The sequence below is a fragment of the Epinephelus fuscoguttatus genome, linkage group LG9, assembly GCF_011397635.1.
Source record: "Epinephelus fuscoguttatus linkage group LG9, E.fuscoguttatus.final_Chr_v1".
NCBI classification, from domain to species: domain Eukaryota; kingdom Metazoa; phylum Chordata; class Actinopteri; order Perciformes; family Serranidae; genus Epinephelus; species Epinephelus fuscoguttatus.
Window position 1 is genome coordinate 9,371,004 of NC_064760.1, and position 22,566 is coordinate 9,393,569.

The 22,566-nt window shown below is 39.8% G+C and overlaps 1 protein-coding gene across 6 annotated transcripts in view; it reads right to left on the reverse strand.

Annotated features, from left to right (window-relative positions):
* ldb2a (LIM domain binding 2a) overlaps positions 1 to 11,460 on the reverse strand; it is a 127,646-nt gene extending 116,186 nt beyond the window's left edge. For all 6 annotated transcript variants that reach the window (XM_049585139.1, XM_049585137.1, XM_049585136.1 and 3 more), the window contains exon 1: positions 11,169 to 11,460. In XM_049585139.1, the coding sequence (XP_049441096.1) occupies positions 11,169 to 11,300 (132 nt within the window). In that variant the 5' untranslated portion in view covers positions 11,301 to 11,460. The remainder of the gene's footprint in view (positions 1 to 11,168) is intronic.
* Between the last annotated feature and the right edge of the window lie 11,106 nt (positions 11,461 to 22,566).

A 22,566-nucleotide genomic window follows, 5' to 3' on the forward strand; every position in this document is an offset into this window, starting at 1 on the left:
TAATGGATTAATCAATCATCAATTAATAAGCAACAGTTTTAATATTTCATTGTTTAAATGCAATTTTGGGCAAAAGTAAAGCTTCCCAGTATGAGGATTGCTGCTTTTCTTTGTCTTATATGATAACAGACTGAAATCTCTTGGGTCTGGTCTGTTGGTGGTGGGAAATACACAATTTGAAGACAATCTGAGAAATTGTGATGGACACTTTTAGCAATTTTCAGTGGTTTATTATATGAGAGTATTAGGGATAGGCATGAGGAAAAAAGAGAGGAGGCAGATTTTTTAAGTTTGCAATACCAGAATAAAGACAAAATTTTGAGAATAAAGTCGAAATGTCAAAAATGAAGTTGTCATTTAAAGATTAAACTTGTGAGTATAAATCAAACTACTAGTGTTAGCCACAGACTGTACAAATAATGGACGTAGCTACCAAGATGTCACCCATGGTGTTTGTGCTGCCATTTGAAGCCTCGAGTTTGGCATTTTGGTCATGTTTTTGGGCCAAAAGTGACCCCATTTGGATGCGAGGTTGGAGCTGTGGAGGACGTCTCACAGAGAAGCCTGTCACTCAAGCGGCCCCATCCTTAAATATGCGTAACTTTAGGAATTAATAAAACGTAAACAGGGGAGTTACATGAAAATTCACCTTCTGTACAGTTGTTATGAATGTTGAAATTAGCTATGGAGACCAAACTGGACTATAAACATGCTTATATCTGCTGTAAAGTTTGGCATTTTAACATGGAGATCTATAGGCATTAACACTGTTTTGGAGCCAGCCTCAAGTGGCCATTCAAAGAACTGCAATTTTTTGGCACTTTCGCGTCGGCTTCATTTTTCAGCCTCAGCGGTTGCCTTAGTGCAGATGGCTGCCTCTACAAAATGGCTTGTGTAGATGAATTAGTGAAATTATACTTCAGAATCATTTATAGAAACAAGGAAATTATTTCTCTTCAAGCACATAAACACAGTGTGGCCATAAGTGTTAGGACTTCAAAGAGATTGTGCCTAAAACGTGTCTGTTCAGAAGGAGAAACAACAAACTTTGCCAAGTCCAAGCGAACTGAAAAAGCTGATAGTGGACAGATGCAGGGGTATCAGTGGTTACATGCAGTGCACAGAGGATATGTTGTATCACAGGACACAATTTGATAGACTAGAGGACGTGGTATATTTTCACATATACCTGGCACTACGACTGAAAGCTCAACTTTACTCTCAACATTTTGACTTTATGGGGAAAAAAAAAACTACGATCTTCTGTGATTTATTTTAACTTTTGTCTGGTGCTAATACTAAAACTTTTCAACATTTCAACTTCATTCTCAACATGCAAAATAAATAAATAAAAGAAAATCCCCCTCTGATTTATTTTCACATATACCTGGCACTAATACTGAAAGTTCAATTTTCTTCTCAACATTTTTCTTCATTTTCAAAATGAAGAAAAACAAACAAACAAACAAAAAACCTTTCTTCTCTGATTTATTTATTTATTTCTATTCCTGGCACTAATACTGCTGGATCGACTTTATTCTCAACATTTTGACATCATTTTCAAAATGCAAAATGCAAAATGCAAAATGCAAAAAAACCCCAAACTTTCTCCTGTGATTTATTTTTTACTTTTGTCTGGCACTAATACTAAAACTTTTCTGCATTTCAAATTCTCGACATGCAAAATAAATAAATAAATAAACAAATATCTATCTTTTTATTCCTGGCACAAATACTACTAGTTTGACTTTATTCTCAACATTTTGAAACCCAACCCAACTTTCTCCTCGGATTTATGTCTGGCATTAATACTTAAACTTCAACTTCTCTTTCTCAACATGCAAAAAAGAAGGGGAAAAAAAGGACATAAAATCTTCCTCCTCTGATTTATTTTACTTATGTCTGGCACTAATACTGCTAGTTCAACATTTTTGACTTCATTTTTTTAAAATGCAAAATAAAAAAATCCATCTTTTCTGTCATTTTAACTTATGCTTGGCCCTAAAACTCTTCTGCACTTTACAAACCAGACATTAATCTTCAGCTAATCAATGATCAGAATGACTGTTTGCCGTTTTAACATCTTGAGAACTAAAAACTTCCTTTGTGCGTCTCGGTGGCTCATCTTTAATCCCTCTGTGAACCTTACAGCTCAGTGCCAACTTGACCTCTACATCATAAGCCTATTCATGTCAATCTGACACGTCGTGCTGATGGGAACAGATCCACTTTGCCCCTGACAGGAACAAGGGATTTTGCCATAATGAACACTCCAGTTCCTCCAGTTCCACAGTCAAGCCAACGAGTCAGGTCTGTGGGCCCATTTGAATAATGAGAATGAGACTAACTATGTGCAATAGACACAAGAATCCAATGAATGGCCTGCCAATCACTGTTACTGATTGCACGTCTATCCACTGAGGGAGAGTGTGACCATTAGACCCACTGTCAGCTGCAGCGGCAGCAGAGGTTCCTGAACGTAGCCCTGTGGGTATTATTATGGCGCCTCCATTAAAATGCTTTTGTTTTCCTTCTGTTTCACCCTCTGTGTTGTAGTTTTACTTACAGTGTTATTCTGTGTCCCTGCTCTCTTCTGCTGAATATTAATGTCTTCTATGCTAATGGCCTTACACCGGCTGAGGTCGACCAAGCTCCTCCTCTGAATGTTAATCCGCCGCCTCATTTGCATACGCTTAAGTGTCAAATTCCCCCACAAATCACCGCAGCTGCCTCCGTACGGCGGGGCCAGTGCCCCCAGAGTGACAGCACAGAAACAATGTGGTCACACCGTATGCATGGCATCAAATCCACATCAAAGCCTGTTTAGATTGCCAGGTCACAGCGGGTTCACATTGTGTAAAATGAAGGTAATGGGATAGCAGTCAGCGCGCTGCAGAAATACAGCCAGGCAGGTAATAAGTATGAATGGAGCAGGTAATAAGGTTGGGATAGAAACAGACCCCGAGTCATCACAGGAGCAGGACTGTTTAAGCTGCAGCACAGTTATCAGTTCAAAGGTGAGCGCTGATCCCAGGCAAGCACACAGTACTTGTTGTGTCGTTAGGGTTTTATTCCTTTTATTTTCATGTGAGCTTCTAAGGTGCACGGCAGGTGAGAAGGCTGTTACTGAGAAGAAGCAGAAAACAAACCTTCAGTGTGTTTTAAAGAGTTTCAACTAAAAATAAGACCATTTGTTAACAAGCCTCAAGCAGCATGAGATCATGTTAGACATGTCCATCCACTGTGAAAACTCAGTATTAAATCAGACAAAACATCATCTTTTTTTCAGTTTATCATACATCATCATCACTGTGGTAAAGCTGAGACAATTAGTTGATTAATGGATTAAAAGAAAACACAACTATTAATCATATTTCATTTGAAAAAATACCAAATAACTCAGCTGTGAAGATGTGCTGCTTTTCTTCACTTTATGTTGGAGCTGCTGGACTCAGAATTATGATTATTTTGGTCAAATGAGATCTCGATTATTTACCACTTATAGACTTTGGAAACATTCTACAATTCATTAACTTAAAAAAAATATATTTTATTAGTGGATTTTCTTGAACTTCGTACACATTAATTCATCCAGCTGAAAAACAGGCTGGAGGTGAGGTAGACATGGCACAGCCTGGCTGAGAGTGAGTTTGGGCTTTTAGGGAGCAGTGAAAACACAGCGCTGTAGAGGAAAGGGGTGCGCTGGACTTCTAACACAAGACAAAACAAGAGCATTGCTGTAAGACTGAATGCTGCACAGTAATCATTTTATCTCAATTATCTTGTTTTCATAGTCGTTGTAAGCCAAAACTAAAAATAAAATTTGATTAATCTGAGTATCTGTGGGTTCTGGAGTGTTTGTTGGACATGACAAGTGATATAAGGATGTCACTTTGGGCTTTAGGAAACTGTGATCATGAAAAATTTCAGTATTTTTTTTAGACATTTTACAGATGTAACCATAATCGGGAAAGTGTCCACTTAAAAAACATTACTGCAAGGCTAAGCAGAGTTCCTGGACCAAGGTCAAATACACAAAAGAGTTTCACCCAGGAGACAGCTGTTTGTATTATGTGTGAAACCAAGAATGAACACTGACTTATTTTAACTCACATACATAAATTAATTTTTAAACGTACTTTTAAGGTCCATTGTGTGGGCAGAAAGAGAATGTAACATTCATAATTACCAGTAGCATAGCGGAGGTTGATGCGGTGGGTGTACTATCAGGTAGATGTGTAGGTTACCAAGGGGGAAGTGGGTATACTCTCCTATATATCTCCTATATATTCTAATGGCTTAGATGCTTTGCACACTGGAGCAGTTTCAGTTCTGCCTCCTCACTGCAAGATGACACTTAATCCTACACACTGGACTTTTAAGTTAAGTTACGAACATACTTTTTTAAAAAACCAAAACACGATCTTTTCCTAAACCTAACCAATGAAACTGTGACCGTTTCACAAGGTGAGCATGTGCACCTGTCGCTGGCACTCTCCAACGGTCATGTCAACACATTCTCACTCTGACCTCATCACATATCGACGTTTGGTCATGATACGATGTGAAAAGTACCCGTTGTTGACATTCTGGGATGCCATGTCAAGTTCTGCCTGTTACATGCATTGTCTTCTTTCAAAATACATTTCGTTTTCACAGGAAATTTACCATTTGCTTTCAAAATAAAACCACTACATAGTTTTTCTTTTCCTCCAACTATTAACGCATGTGTTTGGGTTTTGGAAAAAAGAACAGGTTTGGCTTTAAAATCTTACGTAACACGAACACCACTCTCCCAAGTGAGAGTCAGTGTTTGTTGGACTCATCTACCACCCCTCCAACCCACCCTTCTCGGACTTTTGCCATCTTAACTTTCATTCTTGTTCCGCTGCGTGTCCCCCTGACGCCACTGTGAGCCATTAAACTATAACGGCAACCAGCCACATATCATGCAAATATTAAAGGATGGCTTCTTTTGATTTCAACGACTTCGGAGTGAGACTGGGTTGGTCATGTATGTCTTTTTGGGAGTCGTTGCCGAACGACCTATTCTGTTGTTTGCGAACGAGGACGTGTTGGATTATCAGATTTGTCAACTACTTTGATAATCAATTAATCATTTATGTAACTGACCACAAAGCTCTAACCATTCTCTGGTTGTAGCTTCTCCAATGTGAGGATTTACAATTTACATCTCTGTTTTCTACCATTGTTCACTGAATAGTTTTGGACTGTTGGTCAGAGAAACAAGACATCAGAAGAAAACACCTTGGACGCACAAAACTGGGATGAGCATTTTTCACTAATGTCTAAAATTAGATTTTATTGGCTAACCCATTGATCTATTAATTGGGAAAGTCGTTTGAGAAACTAGAGATTAATGGATAATGAAAATAACCTGCTGCAGCTCTCTCCACATCCACCTACACCTCACAGCTCAAAGCCAACACCTCATGTCTTCCTCTTTCTGGCAGGTTGTGGGAAACAGACATACAGATGAGAGAATGTGTACACCTGAAACTAAACAACAAAACACCATAAAAGAACATCACTAATGCACCAAACATCACCAAAATTGAGTCTTAACTGTCTATAATGGCACAAGAGCATCTGCGGATGGATTTTTCCTGGTATAGTTCATTTCGTCTGCTTTTAAAATGTTTCAGAAGATGCTGTAAACACTGTCCACTCAAAGTTCGAGTCCGTGCAACAATACTGTGAAAGTACAATATATTAAATCAAAAGAATAAAAAGAGAATAACATGTCTCTGTCTAATTCTTCCTACCTGTTATTTCACTCCCAGAGGATTCACTGCATAAAGCCTATGGATGTCACTTATACGCGTTCAGACTATAGCTTCCTCTGGGGGTAAGTAAGTCTCCTCCAAGTGTCAAGTCCTTGAGTCCTGCGCCTGCCAGTGTGAGCAGCAGTTGCACCACCAGCCAAGCAAATTCAAAAGCACACTCATGAATAAGACAAATGGAAGAATTTCTAACAGAAGACTGACTTCAGTCGACTCCTTCAACACTTTTCTAAAAAGGTGGTGTCATACTGAGGCTTAGTCAGTTCCCCCGTTTAAAAACTACTCAGAGCGACGGGAATGCAAACTATAGTGAGTCATTCTGCTTCGACGGCCTGCCAGCAAGCACGATGTTAAGTACGCTCGGAGCCATTCTTATCCCTAACAATGGCAGTCCTTTCACGATGTTAAGCATCTTTACTTGGGTGATAATTCTGACAAGACTGCTTTTCGCAAAGCTTGAAATCATTTTGACTGGATCAACAAAATAAAGCAACAAACTGCAGTCAAAGAAAAGCTTTAATATGTGTCTCCACACTAAAATCCAACACAAGAATCCACTATTATACATTCTTTGGATCGGTTTAACACACCCTCTGTCTCACATGTTGTATGTTTAATGTACAGTCTTTAACAACAATAAAAGCCCCTGCTCATAATGACACGTCCAAAACATGTTGTTTTATCACCTTGACACACAGAAGCGATTATGAACATGATTTCAAACTGATGACATGTTTCAGAATACGATGCATTATTTCTGGGTCAGCTGTCAAACAAGCTGATGTTAAATACAATGTGTTTTCATTGTTGGTGGTGTGGACAGTTCTTTATATGCAGCTCTAGGACTGTACAGTGTCAGATTTTCACTACACGGTTATCAGGGCCAAAAGTATGGTAGCCTTGAGGGTCAAAACACATCATTTCAGAAAACACAACATGTTATACACTACACTATTTCAAGTATCTCTGGATGTTGTTTTCTGAAATGACAGGTTTTGTGAACTGTTGTTGTGTTTTCTAAAATGTCGCTGTGTTTTGTGAAATAGTGTAGTGTTTTCTGTAAAGTTGTGTTTCGAGAATTTTTTTTTTTAAATATTGTTTTCAGAAATGTTTAGTATTATAAAATGTCATGTATTGTCATGTTGTGTTTTCTGAAATATCGTTTTTTACGCAACGTTGCTGTTTTCCAAAATATTGTCGTTTTTTCCAAAACACTATGTTTTGTGAAATTTCATCATGTTTTGTGAAATACTTTGTGAAATGTCGTTGTGTTTTCTGAAATGTCATGTTCTGAGCTTCATTATCGTGATATCTATAGAAAATTTGAAAAAAACAAAAAGCTATCAGTCAAATTAATCTCTAACTTTAATTATTGTGAATCTTTTCATCTCTTTTTTGGCAAATTAATTCGACTCAAAATACGAGTATAAGGACGTGGCGAAAGTCTGTAACCATGACTGTACAAAAGTGTACAAAAAGAGTAATGACACCTAATGGACAGTGAAAAGACAACCAGACGCTGAGGGAAGGAGACAAAGCCAGAACAAAAAGAAACTGAAATGATTTAAGAGGCGCTGATTAACACAATATTATCAAATGTATATTATTAACATTATATCAGTATTCAATTTTTAAATGACACGGTTATCGTCACTACGGGTATAAAGTCACACCCAATGTAGCGCTATTACATCCCAAATATGTTCACTTGTTGTACTTGATGTCTAACAGGGATACATCTCTCTGCATACATATGCAACAGCACTATGTAGTAGGGCTACAGCAGTACACCAGTTTTAAGATATACCATTGATGGTTATCATACCATGTACATTTGTTTATCTATGGTGTATAAAAATGTACTTTTGAAAAAAGCCACTCTCCTTTTCTCCTCGTCTGCCTGTCAGACATTTTAAACATATGTCCATTAACAAAATGGTTTCAAGTTTCAATAAATACAAAGCTGAACCAAGGAGTGACAAGCAGAGCAGAGGCTACGCATATCCAAAGAATTTTTACAGGTGCTGATCAAAACATCAAATTAAGGGAAGAATCAAGCAGGAGATCCACGCACTGTATTAAAAGCTCCCAGCAATTTTGATTGTGCAACGTTTCGATCCAACAAAGATCTTCGTCAGGCACTGCCTCGCTTAATTCCTTTAAGGGTCACTGTAACTGATAATGATAATTGTGTTATACCGTGTACCCTGAAACCGTGATATTTTCCGAAGACGGTTACCCTACTGTTTAAATCCCATGTCTGTTGCAGGATAACATACTGTACTTTTCTTTGTCTGTGAATGACTTTAGCAAAAACATGAATAAACAGCTATCAATGCTTAGTGAAAATAACATGTAAACCTTGAAATAATTCCTTTTTTGGTGCATTTACAATGATTTAAGCTCATTTCTGCACCACTTCAATACATTTCTACATCGCTTTAATAAGAGCAAGAACAGAAAAATAATATCTGATGGAAAAGGTTTTGCAGTTATTGTTATTATTTCTACATAAACAGCAGTGAGGTCTGAGAGAATGAAGCCAGTGTCAACAAAACACAACAGTAAAGACTGTCGTATATTTAAACAGAGTTAATCAAACTGCTACTTCCATCAGTTCACTGCCAGCCGCTTATATCAAACACAGAAGGATGTGGATCTGCCACAGCTGCAGCAAAAGCTTGATGAAATATTCAAGGAACTATCCACCAGGACAATTCAGCTATTTTCTTCTAATGGAATACAGATTTTGTTTTTTTTTCCTGTAACATTCCAAACTTCCTTTTCTGTAACAACATCACCCTGACCCCGCGCTGATACCGACACGGTCTTGTTTCTAAATGTGAGCTGAATGTTAAACTCATCTTACAGGAGACGGACCGAGCGGCAGAATGACCCCTTCAGGCAGGCATCATCATTAAGGGACCAGCAGCAGCTAACCTCGCTTTACAGGAAGTAAACAGCCTGTTTCATGAGGCATACACAATATTTTTTAAACACAGCGTCCATCTCTGTTTCAGTTAGAGTGAAACATACAATTACACATCACATACGGAGCTCTTTACAGGCAGATTTCTGTCATCTCTTTACCTTTTTCCTCAAATATTTTCTCACATGCGATAGGTTTGTGTAAATTGATGGCTACAGTTTTGCATCCACGAGGATAATTGCTATATAATTTCGTTAAAAGCCTGAACTGAGCTGTATGGCACATCTGGATGCAAACAAATCACAAAAAAACTCGATGCATTATTTCCCGCTATAGGACACTACTTCTTCCTCATTATATTCACCACCTGCATTTTAATCAAACAATAACCACATTGCTAAAGAGAAGACGTATTATACACTCCTGCCACTGAAGACAGGGAGAAAAAAAGATGAGGAGGAGAATGAAGATGCCATGAACACCAACGGGAACAAAAAAACTAATTATATTATTATGCAATTATATAATTTAGTCTGAGGAGATGAAGGTAATGGTTTAAACTGATGTGTGTCTGACGTGTGTTTGTGTGCTCGAATCATGAGATCCATTTGTGCTGTGTATACACACATGCATTTGTCCTGTGAATGTGCATGCTTGTGAGTTTGTGCATGTGTGTGTGGTGATTGTTCTTGGTGTCTTGGTGCATGTGTGGTACGGGAGTTGAGGTCCACTGGGGCTTGGACCACTCCGTATGAATAATGCATCAGACCGGGCCGTTGCATCTCAGCAACATTGCCTTGGTCTGCTTAAAGTTGCAAGTTCCTCTTTAGGAAAGTCAGCATCATTCTGCGAGCTGCTGCAGTAACTCAGCCGGAGTCTGCGTGCCTCTAAAACCAGATTTATAAAATGACTGCAACAATTTCACATCCAATCATTTCATTATGATGCATTTATCCAAAACACCTCAGTTGTCAGTGTCTCAGCGGGGATCATATTCCAGCCTTAAAGCCTCCAACAGCAACCACAAGTCACATTATTTAAAGAATTTGATATCTGGAGATAAAACTATTATTGATCAGTTGATTCGTGGTGAATTAACTGGCACCTTTTTTGGAAAAATGATTCTTTTTAAAGCGATTTTTAAGTAAAAATGGCAACAATCACTGAATCCAGCTTCTTAGTTTTTAATATTTTCTAGTTTTCTTATTCTGCTGTGATAATAAAGTGAATATCTTTTGGTTTCTGACTGCAGGTCGGACAAAGCGAGACATTTCTAAGAGGTCATGTGGACATTTTATGCTCATCTATAGATCAAGTGACTAATTAATCAACTGAGGAACAATGAAAATAATCCTTAGCTGCATCCCTGACATTCACAGTTCACAAAGTGGACACTTAGGCTGCCAAAATGTTCTTTCTAGTGCTTTTTGCTGCTTTCTATTCCCCTAAAGATGCCTCTGGAGGAGAACTTGACATGTTAGATGAACTTTTTATCTGCAGATTTACACATTTGAGATCACAGAACAGATGCTGAAGACAGATGCATGCTGTATAATTCACAGTGGGATCACCAAAGGTTTAGTTCTGAATGACACAGTGTGTACGCAATCAGCTGGGTCACTTTCACAGGGAGAACTTCATCCACGGAAACAGTGATGAATCATGGGACACATTGTTGTGCAGTTAAACCACAAACACCTAAGAGTCCACAGTGGGCAAACTCTCTACCCTCTCCCTGGTCTTGAGCTGTTGCAATTTTTAATATGCAAATATGTATTTAAAAAAAGGGGTGATATGTAAATGTATGCAAATGAATTAAATGCACGTGAAAAGGCTACTTTGCCTCAGTCTGTGCAGCCTGGTTAGACTTGGACAGTCGCTCAGACATGCTTAATGTGTTATGTTATAAATAACTTTCTGTATTAATGTCACACTGCAGGAAAAGTGTTAATATCAGTGAAGGAATGAGTGTTAAAATCTTAATTATAATCTTCAAATTCCATGTCTGCGGTGCAGTTTCACCTGATTTTGAATTGTTGTTAACGTTACTTCAGGTGGATCACTCAGCTCACATCACACTAGGTGACACCACAAGTCATGAATTTAAACAACTTAATTGGCCACGTGAAATCATCTCCTCCACATATTTATCCCGTTAAAACAGATGACATGAGATGATATTTCTTGCAGCGTATAGTCTACACACCGGAGCCTGTTTACTTTCACCTCAGGAATGTTTGGCACTTTGGCATCACATCCACACCTCCTGATTGACAGACCTTTATACCGACCCGAGCCCGTCTCTGTGTCTCTCCCTCCAGCCCTCTACATCCCTTCCCTTCCTCCCCGCACCGGACCTCCACAGCCCCGCTACCCTCCCGCCGGTACCGCAAACCTAAACGGGACCGTGCAGCAGCTACCTCCGGTCGGCTCACCTCTGTGCGCGCCTGCAGCCGCTTGTTCATCTCGTAGATCCGATACTCGGGCTGGACCATGTAGGGCGAGTGTCTCCTGTAGAAGGGTCCGAACGGAGACGAGTAGAACGGGTCGTGGGTTGGGTTGGACATGGTGGCTCCTGGCGAGGCGCACGGCGCGATTTCAACATCCAGCGGGCACAGCAGCGCACATTGGAGTGCGATGCTCTCCGAAGACCCCCAGTAGGAAGCAGCCGCTGTCGAGGCTGAGCTGCACTCTGCAAGTTGGCCTGCCTAGTTCGCTGCTATAGCGTGGTGCTGGAGGAGGAGGAGGAGGGAGGAGAGGAGCGGAGGAGGGGGAGGAACAGGGGAGGGGGGGCAGAATTGAAGGGGGAGGAGGGAAGTCGTTTCCTGTTCCCTCAAGACCTACACTCAGTTTTGCACTCTTGCAAAGTTCAAGTAAGATCTCCGTGTGCATGTGCATGTGTTTCTTTGTGTGTATTCTAGTCCAGAGTCATGCAGTGTTTTAGTTTACATGTATTTATTCTGAAACCATAAAGTGTTAGACTTCATATTCAGTGTGACAAAAAAAAATAGAGATACACTTTTAATTCTTGAAGGAATCAGCATCATACTTTCAGCATATCAGATGTTCTAGTGATATGAAACATGAACTTTCCATAAATGATCCAACACATTCTCACTCCGACCTCGTCACATATCGACGTTTGGTCATAGACTTTATGTGTCCACATACGACATGCAAGGTACCCTGGGTGTGTTGGTTGTTGACGTTATGGGACAGCATGTCAAGTTCTGGCGGTAACATGCATTGTCTGTTTTCAAAATACACTTCCGTTTTCACAGGAAATTTAACATGTATATAAAGTCTCTTTCAAAATAAACTTACTATGTCAGTACAACACAGCGAGTTGACGTTTTTCTTCCTTTAACAACAAAAGCACGTGGTTAGGTTTAGGAAAAAGGAACAGGGTTTGGCTTTCGAATCTTACGGGACACATACACCGCTCTCTTGGGTTGAAGGCGGTGTTTGTTTGACCCATCCACCACCCCTTTAGCCTGCCCCCGTTGGACTTTCGCCACCTTTACTTTCGTCCTTGTCTCGCCATGTTTCCCCCAAGCTGCCGGGCGCCGTTCAACTATAACAGCAACCAGCTATGTATCATCATCAACGTTAAACATCGCCTTTTATTGTTGGTTTCTGACGCCGCAAGACACTGCCTGTAGTAAAGTACAGTGTTCAGATGCATGAATTGCTTCAGTTACAGTTACAACACCTGACCTGAATATACAGATAATGACTAGAATTATGACACTGTCTGTCACAGGTATAGATTTTGGAAGAGATGCAGGGGACATGTCCCCCTCAAAATTAAGGACGTGCAAGTAGCAGAGGACAGTTATTTTGATTAAATTAAAAATTGATGCAGAAAAGTCACGAATTTGACGCATAAAAATTCACCAAATGCAGGAATTAGTTTGTGATGTTCCCAAATTATTAGTGACAGAACCCCCCCCACACACACACACACACACACGGTAATTTGGGTTGCCTAGGGCACCAAATGCACTCGGTCTGGCCCTGCATATGTGTTCTATCTTAAAACAGAGCTCATGCCCTTGGTTTCAATTATATGAAACATGAACTTGCCAAAGCTGATTGATCCCCGTAGTAAAGCACAGTGTTCAGATGAGTTCAGATGAAGCTGCAGCCTCCGAGGCTGAGGAATGAAGCCAACGCAGGAGTGCCAAAAACTGCAGTTCCCTGAATGGCCCCTTGAGGCTGGCTCCAAAACAAAGTAAATCCCCACAGACCCTCATGTTGAAATGCCAAACTTTACAGCAGAAATAAACATGTTTACAGCCTATTACAAAAAACGGTTTTGGTCTCTATGGCTGATTTCAACATTCATGATACCTGTACAGGGGGTGATTTTTCTTTTATAACTCCCCTGTTTACATTTTCTTAAGGCCCAAGGCCTGCTTGAGTGACAGGCTGTCTGTGAGGCATCACTACATCTACCCCTTGCTCCTCCACACCTCGAAGCCCTCATCCAAATACGGTCACTTCTGGCTCCAAAAAAACCAAGATGGCAACAGCTGAAATGCTGAGCATGAGGCTTTAAAGCCTATAAACCAATGGGTGACGTCACAGTAGCTACATTAATTATTCATCCAGTCTCTGGTTCAGATGCATGGAACAACTTACACCAGTTACAGCAGCTGATCTGAATGTATGGGCCTAATATATTGACCAGAATAATAACACTCTGAGATATATCAGCACTATTTAGTATTTAAGAAAACATGTTGCCATACTGATCATAAATATTGGTTTAAGTCTTGTTTTGACTCTTCAGTGTGCACAGTTAAATCCTGAATATAGAGGAGATTTGAGAGTCCATTTCAGCTTATGGGCAAATATCTTCAGTGTTATCAGCACTCAGAATTATTAGTGTTCTTGCAGCAGGCTGACTCAAGCATTGGAAACACTCAGTATCAGCTTTTTTAAAAAAAAAAATATACAGTAGCTGATTTCATCATTCTGTAAAAAAAGAAATAAGTTAAATTTAAAATCTGGATATTTTTGTCTTGAATCAAAAATAAAACATCAGCTGACTTTGGCTTGAACATAATTAAGATCTGGTGTTTAAAAAAGTTAAATATTCTTTCTCCTAAGCCGTGTCATATCTGAACTCTAAGGGTTAACAGTGCCGAACACCACAGCTGCACTTGTAAACAGTCCATTTCATGTGTAGCATGATTTCATAATATTGTATTGATCGTGCTGCCTGCGGTCAATGCTGCTAATGACAGAATCTTAGTACCTGGCTAGTTATGCACCAAATGGCATAATTTGTGATTAAAGGACGGTAGAGGGAGAATAATGGCTGCTTTGTCTGCTGCAGCGGAGACGCCACATACACAGTGTCACTCTGAAGGTTGACAAGCCCAAACATGTTTCAGATTTATCATGTAATTCAGTAACGTGCACAGTGGTTGGTCGATAATGGACGGTTGTTACTGTAGAGATACTGTGTACGATCTGAAAATGTTCAGATATTCAGTGGTGGTATCAGAAAAGACACATGGCACAGCAACAATATGGAAACAAAAATATGAGTAATAAGTTTTTGCATGTGAATGTGCATTTTAAAAATCATTTTTTGATCATAACCATGGCTGGATTAAACCATTAAGGGACTCTGGGGCAAAAACTTGCTGTTGGGCCCCTATAACCCCCCTGACCTGCCACAATGTGTATACGTGCTCTATCACCTCCAAGTTCCTGTTTAACCAGTATTCATATGGTTGTTTTAATTTGTGCTCATTTGATAAAACACAACTTTTTTTTAGGAACGTCTGGTCTCCCCCTGTGATGTAATACATAACACTGGACTACTTGACTTGGCTGCACATGTACTAAACCTGGAGCATACACAACAATGAGGGCCCGGCCCCGCACTCATCACTTCCTGTGTTGACGTCACTTACGTATCCTCACACTTTAGACTGCATTAAATAGTTCTATTACATTACACCCCCCACTCAAAAAACCATTTGTCGCCCAGATGATGACTAACAACTTTCGGAGCCTTCGTGCTTTATGCAGAATACAGTGTGATATCATTTTTGGCTCATGCACCCTCGTGCCTGGAACATAAACCTAGCTTAGAATAGAGAAGCACCGTTAAGGCTTTTAAAAAAACAACCAAGATGGCTGCAAGTTATTTGGATCTTTGTTAAACTGTGTTAAATCATGAGGAAAAACAGAAACTCGATCAAAGGGAAGCTTCTTGGATCCGCTGGTCTCAGTGAGGACATAGACTTCACAAGTTTCTGACTTGTCCCTGTTCTCTATCTGCTTCTCTAGTTTCCCCACAGCCTATGTTTGAATCCTACATGGATTTATATCTTCCATCTAAAATGTGTACATGTTTTTATTTTGTGTATTCATTATTTTCAATTTGTTTCACCTGTCATGTTATTATGTGGGTCATGTAATTGTCTTCCATTTGTTTCTGCTACAATACAGGTGAGGCCACACACTTGTTTGTTTTTAAAGCCCTGATGAAGACCTAAAGTGGCCGAAACATGTTGGCTCCTTTAATGATGTAGCCACCATTATAAAGGCTTCTTAATATGTCTTTTTTTGTTTATCAATTTTTGAGAGCCTGGGTTGTCTTTCTGTCAGTTAAAGGGAAATTTCGGTTTATTTCAACCTGTCTCTTATTGTCCTAAATTTGTTTCAAGTGACTAATGACATAGAAATAATAGTTAGCATGTTAGCCGTTAGCCTAGATACAGCCGGGGCGCATAGTAGCGTCAGACCTGTTAAAACGTAAGTGAACGGGCATACTTCAAGTGCAAAGTTAGTCCACTAAACAAGCTTTTTTCCACAAAGACCGCCTCATATCGTTAGGATAAATGTCAGAGAACATATAGAAAACGACATGTAAATGTGTTGTCTTACCTTACCGGTGTGGTGCCATGTTTGTTTACCATCTAGCTCTGCTTTCCAAAGCGCGGCCGAAATATATCTCGCCAGCTCTAGATAAAGCCCAGCTAGATACTAACATTACTCCAGGTGGAGGTGTCTCGTCCTCGGTCACATCCAGACCTTGAAAATAAGGCTGCAACTGGTCCCATTCCTTGCAACAGAGGCATTCCTCACAGGTACACCACCAATCTCCAGAGCTACGCAGCCTTGCAGCAGCCATTCATCCTCTACCTGTTGCGCCTCTCTCTCTCCTCCTCCGTTCTTCAATTTCACGAAGCTCTTCGTCAGTGTATCCTTCCAGCTGTTGCTGCTTGTTCAGGCATGCTATGAGATCGCTGCTTGTTCTCGCGATATTTCAGCTGTGCTTTGGAAAGCAGAGCTAGATGGTAAACAAACATGGCAGCACACCGGCAACGTAAGACAACATGTTTACATGTCATTTTCTGTATGTTCTCTGACATTTATCCTAACGATATGAGGCGGTCTTTGTGGGAAAAAAAGCTTGTTTAGTGGACTAACTTTACACTTGAAGGTTGCCCGTTCACTTTTAACAGGTCTGACGCTACTACGCGCCCCGGCTGTATCTAGGCTAACAGCTAACATGCTAACTATTATTTTTATGTCACTAGTCACTTGAAACAAATTTAGGACGATAGGAGACAGGCTGAAATAAACCGAAATTTCCCTTTAAAAAAGTGTTTTCAAATTCTGATAGCAAAAACGGCAACATCCATCCACAGACATATTGATGCTACACCAGCACAGCTCATCTCTGCACGCTGTAGTCTGTTTATATTTGTCCGTTGCTCAGCACTACGTCACGTTTAATTGCTCTGATTGGTTGTAGGTCTTTCCAGTTGTTTTCAAGACGCATTTCAGTTGATGACGACCCTTGGAAATCAAAAATAAGGTGAGAGGTTTCAGACTAACTGGCTTTTGCGATGTAGTCTGTTGGCATCAGGCTACCATGTGAGCACAATGTTGACTAAAACAATAAATGTTTGAAAGTTTGATTCTGACATGGGAACAAAAATTAGCTAATGAAGGATCAGCCTGAGTCAATACTGTACGTCAGTGGTACAAATTTACAAACAAATCTGCAGCTAATTAAATTACCAAACCAAATGACGTCCAGTGAATCAGCTGGTAATCCAGTGTTTCTTGTCATTCATTGTTCAGTAGGTCTTTGAAGAAGATAAAGCACCGTCTGCACAATAAGTGAAGCATTTTACATTTTCACCAGAAGTTTGAGAATCCATACTGGCTTTTTCTACACGTAAAGAACGCCACCTAAATTCAGACAATCAAAGAAGTCAAAGTACTTACCCCAAGGTTTGATCGACACAGATTAAGTATCCTCACACAATGGTTCATATGATATCTAAGGAATTAGTACAGCACGAATGTCTTCAGCAAGTTACGTACTTAACATAAAGTTACGTAGGTTAAGCTTAGAAAAAGAAACATGATGACAAAGTACTTTAAAATAAGTCAGAGTTCACTTGGTTTCACATGGTTTTTAACACTGGCCTCGTGGGGGAAAGTCCTGTGTTTCTTTGACTCATGCACCACTCCAACTTGCCCCTGAAAATGTACTTTTGCTCTCTACACTACTGCCTTCTTTACTCAGTGCACTGGTCATGTGATTGCAGCCTTCCAGATTACGTGGTCTATACACAAATTACTGGCTTGTGATAATGTGGATTACATATGAACTATGGTGCATTACTATTCAAGAGTATACATACGAGCAGTGCATGAGAACAGTCTGCACAGACTGATTGGACATTTGAGGAACATACAAGATAATTCAAAGCTGCCATATAATTTATTGTGTATTTTACACTATAACACACTAACCATTGTCAAAAGATAATCCAACTGCATCTGCACCAACCATCAATCTATTTTTTACTTCAGTTTCTGCTTTTCCTACAATGATTTGGTAGCCATTCAAAGAACATACCTGAGCTTGCTGTATCCACCTGCATATTTTTAATTGGGGTGAAACTATGTAATGATGAGATTATGCATCATCAAATCTCACAAATTACCCATAATTAATTTTGATTTGATTTGATTGCTTGTATATTTATTATCAAATGAACATGAACACATTTTAAATGCATTCATTAATTTAAAATCAGAAAATATTTCTTTCTGAACACACTCATGCACTCAGTCTGCATACTAGTTGCTTAAAATTGCAGTTTGCATAATGGACAGTGTATGCAAACAGACGGGCTTTAATTTATTTCAACAATTTTACACTATGTTCCATGCTGCACGTGTCAATAACATCATTTACTGTGACAGTATGTGTCACTAACATGTTTCAAATGAACAAATTTCCCAACCAGACACACCAGAGTGCATTGAAAATCTTTTTTTGGCACAGCGATTAAGATTTCCTCCATGTTCTCCTCCGTGACAGATTAGGCCTGGGCTGCAAAGTAGCCACAAGAATCTAAAAATAAACAGACACTCAGACCAGCCGTAACGTTGCAACCGAATCTCACATTAACTGCCCGCACTGGGAATTAATGAACAGCATTTATGAAGTCTGACTTTTAATCCAAAATGGCTGAATGGGGAGAGGCAGTCTGAATCGAGTGAGATAAAAGTTGTAATCCAAATGCCTCAGGCATCCGGTCGGGTAATTAAAAAAAAAAGTTTGAAAAATCTATTAATAAACCTTTAATTAAAAACTACATTTTTAATATCTCAAGACCTTTTCAATTGACATTTCTAACAGGATTTGGTTGCTCGCCTAGAGCGCTTACCACTCGAGTGTGGCTGCTATACAGTACATTGAAGTGAACAGCTCATTTAACAGATTTCAATATGAACTTGGTTGTATTGTGCAGATGATTGTAAACAGGACCTTCATGTGAGGTTAGATGGCAGACTGTCTCTCTGTGAACAGACTGACCAGACTGACGAGATTTCAGTCTTCACACCACAGCAGCTCTCCTCACAGACACTGAAAACACATGAAAAACACAAACAGCATTTAAAACTTGCATCTAAAATCAAATAAATTTAAGATTTTGGGGGGATGTATTGGCGTAAATGGAAAATTATATTCAGAATGATGTTTTTATCAGTGCATGAAACGAGCAATCATTGTGTTTTCCTTACCTTAGAATGAGCCATTTATATCTACATACGAAGCCAGTCCTCTCCAAGATACCTACAGCTGCAGCCATATTCCTTTTGCAGACTACAGGACACACCCCCTACAAACTGCGCCCACCACGAGTACAAGAAAAAAACCCAGCAACATGACGGTTATTTGAACCCTGCTGCACCACGTTGTAGTTAAAAAATATGAGGCCAAACATAGCAGTAATCCACTTTTTAATTCATTCTAAATATGAAGACATGATTCACCTTATGAGTGACAAGACGTAACCCTCGCCAACACATTCTCACTCCATCCTTGTCACATATCAACATTTGGTCATGAACTTTCCATGTCAAGATACGACGGTACCGTGGGTGTGTTGGTTGTTGATGCTCTGGGACGCCGTGTGAAGTTCTGCCTATTACATGCATTGTGTTCTTTCAAAATACTCTTCTTCAGCAAACACACATGGTTACCTTAAGCTTACACATGCACATGGTTGGGTTTAGGACAAAAGAACACTTTCACTTTCACCGCCTTAACATTCATTGTTGTCCCGCCTTGTTTTGGCCGATCGTTGACACGACGGCAGCGTTTTGGGTGTCTGAAAACACAATGTTTTGAAAACAGGTTCCAGAGTGCAATTCTTTGGAAACGGCGCCTTCTCCATTGTCATGTAAACTTGCAATATGCAGTTCCTCTGAAAACTTATGCTGAGACTTTTCGCACAAGCGCATTACGCTTCCAGTCACTAGGCATGTGCGAGAAAGTCAACCATCACAACAATGGCAGAGTCCCGAGCTCTGCTTGTGCTGCTCACCCTGTTGAATTTATCAATGCTTCCCCATGATAGGGTAGATTTACTGTAGCAACTCCACCTCATCATCCATCCAGACAAACGTTTGTGTGGTTGCCATTTTGTTTGTTTATACATCGCTGCTCTGTAGAAGGAAGCATAAGCGTCACACCGCCAACTACTGGCCTGGCATGTATACTGCAGTGTTTCTGGTCATTTTTGCAGATCCATGTGCACGGCGATTGTTATCAAAGTGTTGTTGTCTAAACATGGAACTTTTTTCAAAATGAAAATGAGAAACAATTCTGTTTTCAGTGGATCGTTTTCGTGGAAACATGACCTAAGTGCCGCATTTTGACGACTTCATAATGGGACCAGGTTTTCCCTGCCCTAACCTTAACTGCCCCTCCATTAACATAACACTTCATAGCTAGCTAAATGCTAAGTTAGCATTTTCTTCAAGGCTTTTGCTTCCAGACTAAGGGGCAAAGGGGACTGATCATAGAGCTGCTCCAGCCGCAGCTATACATACTGATCCTCTTCCAGAGTCCACCATGCTGTGTCTACTGTAGCCCAGAATGGACAAACCTAACACTGGCTCTAGATTGTGCATTTCACATTTTTGTGTTTCCCTTTTGAAAACGGCTAAAAGTCAAGACAGAGTCAGACCGAAAAAAACTAATTATATTAAGATTATTTATTTTTAGCCTTTAAGTTCTTTGGCACAAATGGTTTGGAATTGTTTGCGTTATTGTTTGCTAGCGCACAGCAAATATGATTTGTTCCTTAAACATCAGATTTTGTCGTCAATGCTAACGAGATTTGTTGACACTAAGGAAGTTATAGAATAACGACAGCCTTAGCCATTTAATGTTTTTAGGACTAACCACACAAAACATAACTTGTTTAAAAAGTAAAAAAAAAAGGTACTCACTGTGATGGAAATGTCACTCAGCACGTACAGTACTAGTTTGAACTTCAGCAGCAGCAATCACTTTGAACCTGATCAGTCATGTTTTAAACTCACCTGTGGCACACTATGAAATAAGTCAGGTATTTCTTTTGTTATATTTATAATAACTAAACTAGTACAGATCACAGTACATGTACAGATCATGTACAACACTCCACTATCTTTAGAATGATGCCTGGCCAGCTGATGCTGTTTTACATGTTAACAATGTTTTACTGAACTGATCAGAATAATAATTTCTCCTCTGTTTTCTGTTCTGACCTTCGTCGCCACATTTATGTTTTCAGTTCTCTTTACAGCAGGTTTATTCTACCAAATGGAAAATCAGCTATTAATTAATTTATCTGTAGTCTGTGGTCTCCGTGTGGAGGTGTGTTGTTTTCAGCGCAGTTCAATAGATGAAAACGTTCTTAATTTATGACTTAAGTATCCTCCACTTTCTTTTCCATACTTTTGTGTGCTTATGTTTTACTCCTGTTCATACTGGCCTTTTTTACCCTCAGGGACAACAAAGTTGAATGGAATTGAATTCAACTGAACTGAACTGAATAGGAAACCAAATGTACCTTGAGAGTTTGTAGTGCTGTATCCGGCGCGTTTGCTGAATGTTTCAAGTCTCGGCCATTTGTTAAATGCAGAAAATGCATCAAGGATGAAGAAGAGGTGCTTTTAGTTGTGAAACTGCAAGGTGAGGGAGACAAAACACTTGTGGATGAGAATGGAAATGGGTCAGGACACATATAGACACTCTGCTTCTGCTGGGTTCCCTCTCGGTGTTACTATGGTAACGTACCCTATCTCCCTACCTACCTACCTGCCTGCCTTTAGCGCACAAACTACACACCTCTAGCAGCCGTGCTACAGGTTTTGCACCTGAACGCTCCGATGCTGCTCCTGTTCGGAAGAACCCAGAACACGTCTTATCCTGTTTCACAGCGGAGCGTGGAAATATAAAGTTGGGGCTGTGTTTGATGTAGCAGCTGCTGGTGTAAACAATCACACTCATTTGTGTTTTTTTGGGTGAAAACATGCGCCAACATGCAGGATGTTTGTGATGTTTTGAAGGCAGGAGGACGAGTTTGATTGTGATATTAATAAAAGGAGCTTGTTGGTGATTGACAAGCAATCATGAGACAGATGAAGTGCTAAAAATAGAGCAGAACAGTGGTAAGACAAACCACTGTAGTCTGCTGCTTCAGCTGCAGCTTAGTAAAGTCAGTGAAGCCCTCTCCTGTCCAGCTCTGACCAGATTCCAGCTTGTTGTGGACAAAGTGAAAACTAACTCAACTGTGAACACTGGGAAAAGTGTGTCCCCTATTTTGAGCACACAATTGTTTTCCAAATATGGATGAAATATACCCCGGATGCCGGAGCAGCAACTTCTATGGTGGAATCTCATTAGCATCGTAATAGCTTCCAGGCTCATTTGCATTTTGCCGTGAGTGATTTTTTTTCCCTCTCCCTCACTCTCTCTCTTTCCTCTTCACTGCTGGATGGAATAATATTAAAAAAAAAGGAAGTAAAACTTTGAAGCACCATATTTTATTTCATTATTTAAGTTAAACAAATTGTAATTGAAAAGCACTTTTCAATTATGCTATTTCCTCATACCGGTGACAAATGAGTCTTACAGTCGTGTCAAGCAATTACGGGAAGACACACAAAACTACAAACTAATATTTGCACACAGGGATGACGAATTAGTGTAAATAGATTAATACAGGAAGTAGTTCTATTTCGGTAAGAGCCAGTGTGTGTGCAAAAGTGGAGTTTAAAATCCTATTTGTGCCAATATCCTGAACTCTGGCAGCGAAGTGACACGACATGAAGCCATAACGAAATGACCAGAAACAGACAAAGATGCTGGAGGAAATATTGGAGACAACACACACACAGCTGGTAAACTTACATCCTCGCAAGTTCAGTAACAGACAAACTACATATTTAAAGTGATTAACCAGGCTTTGCAGCAAGGTGGTAACACGCCCTTGTGCTGGATAC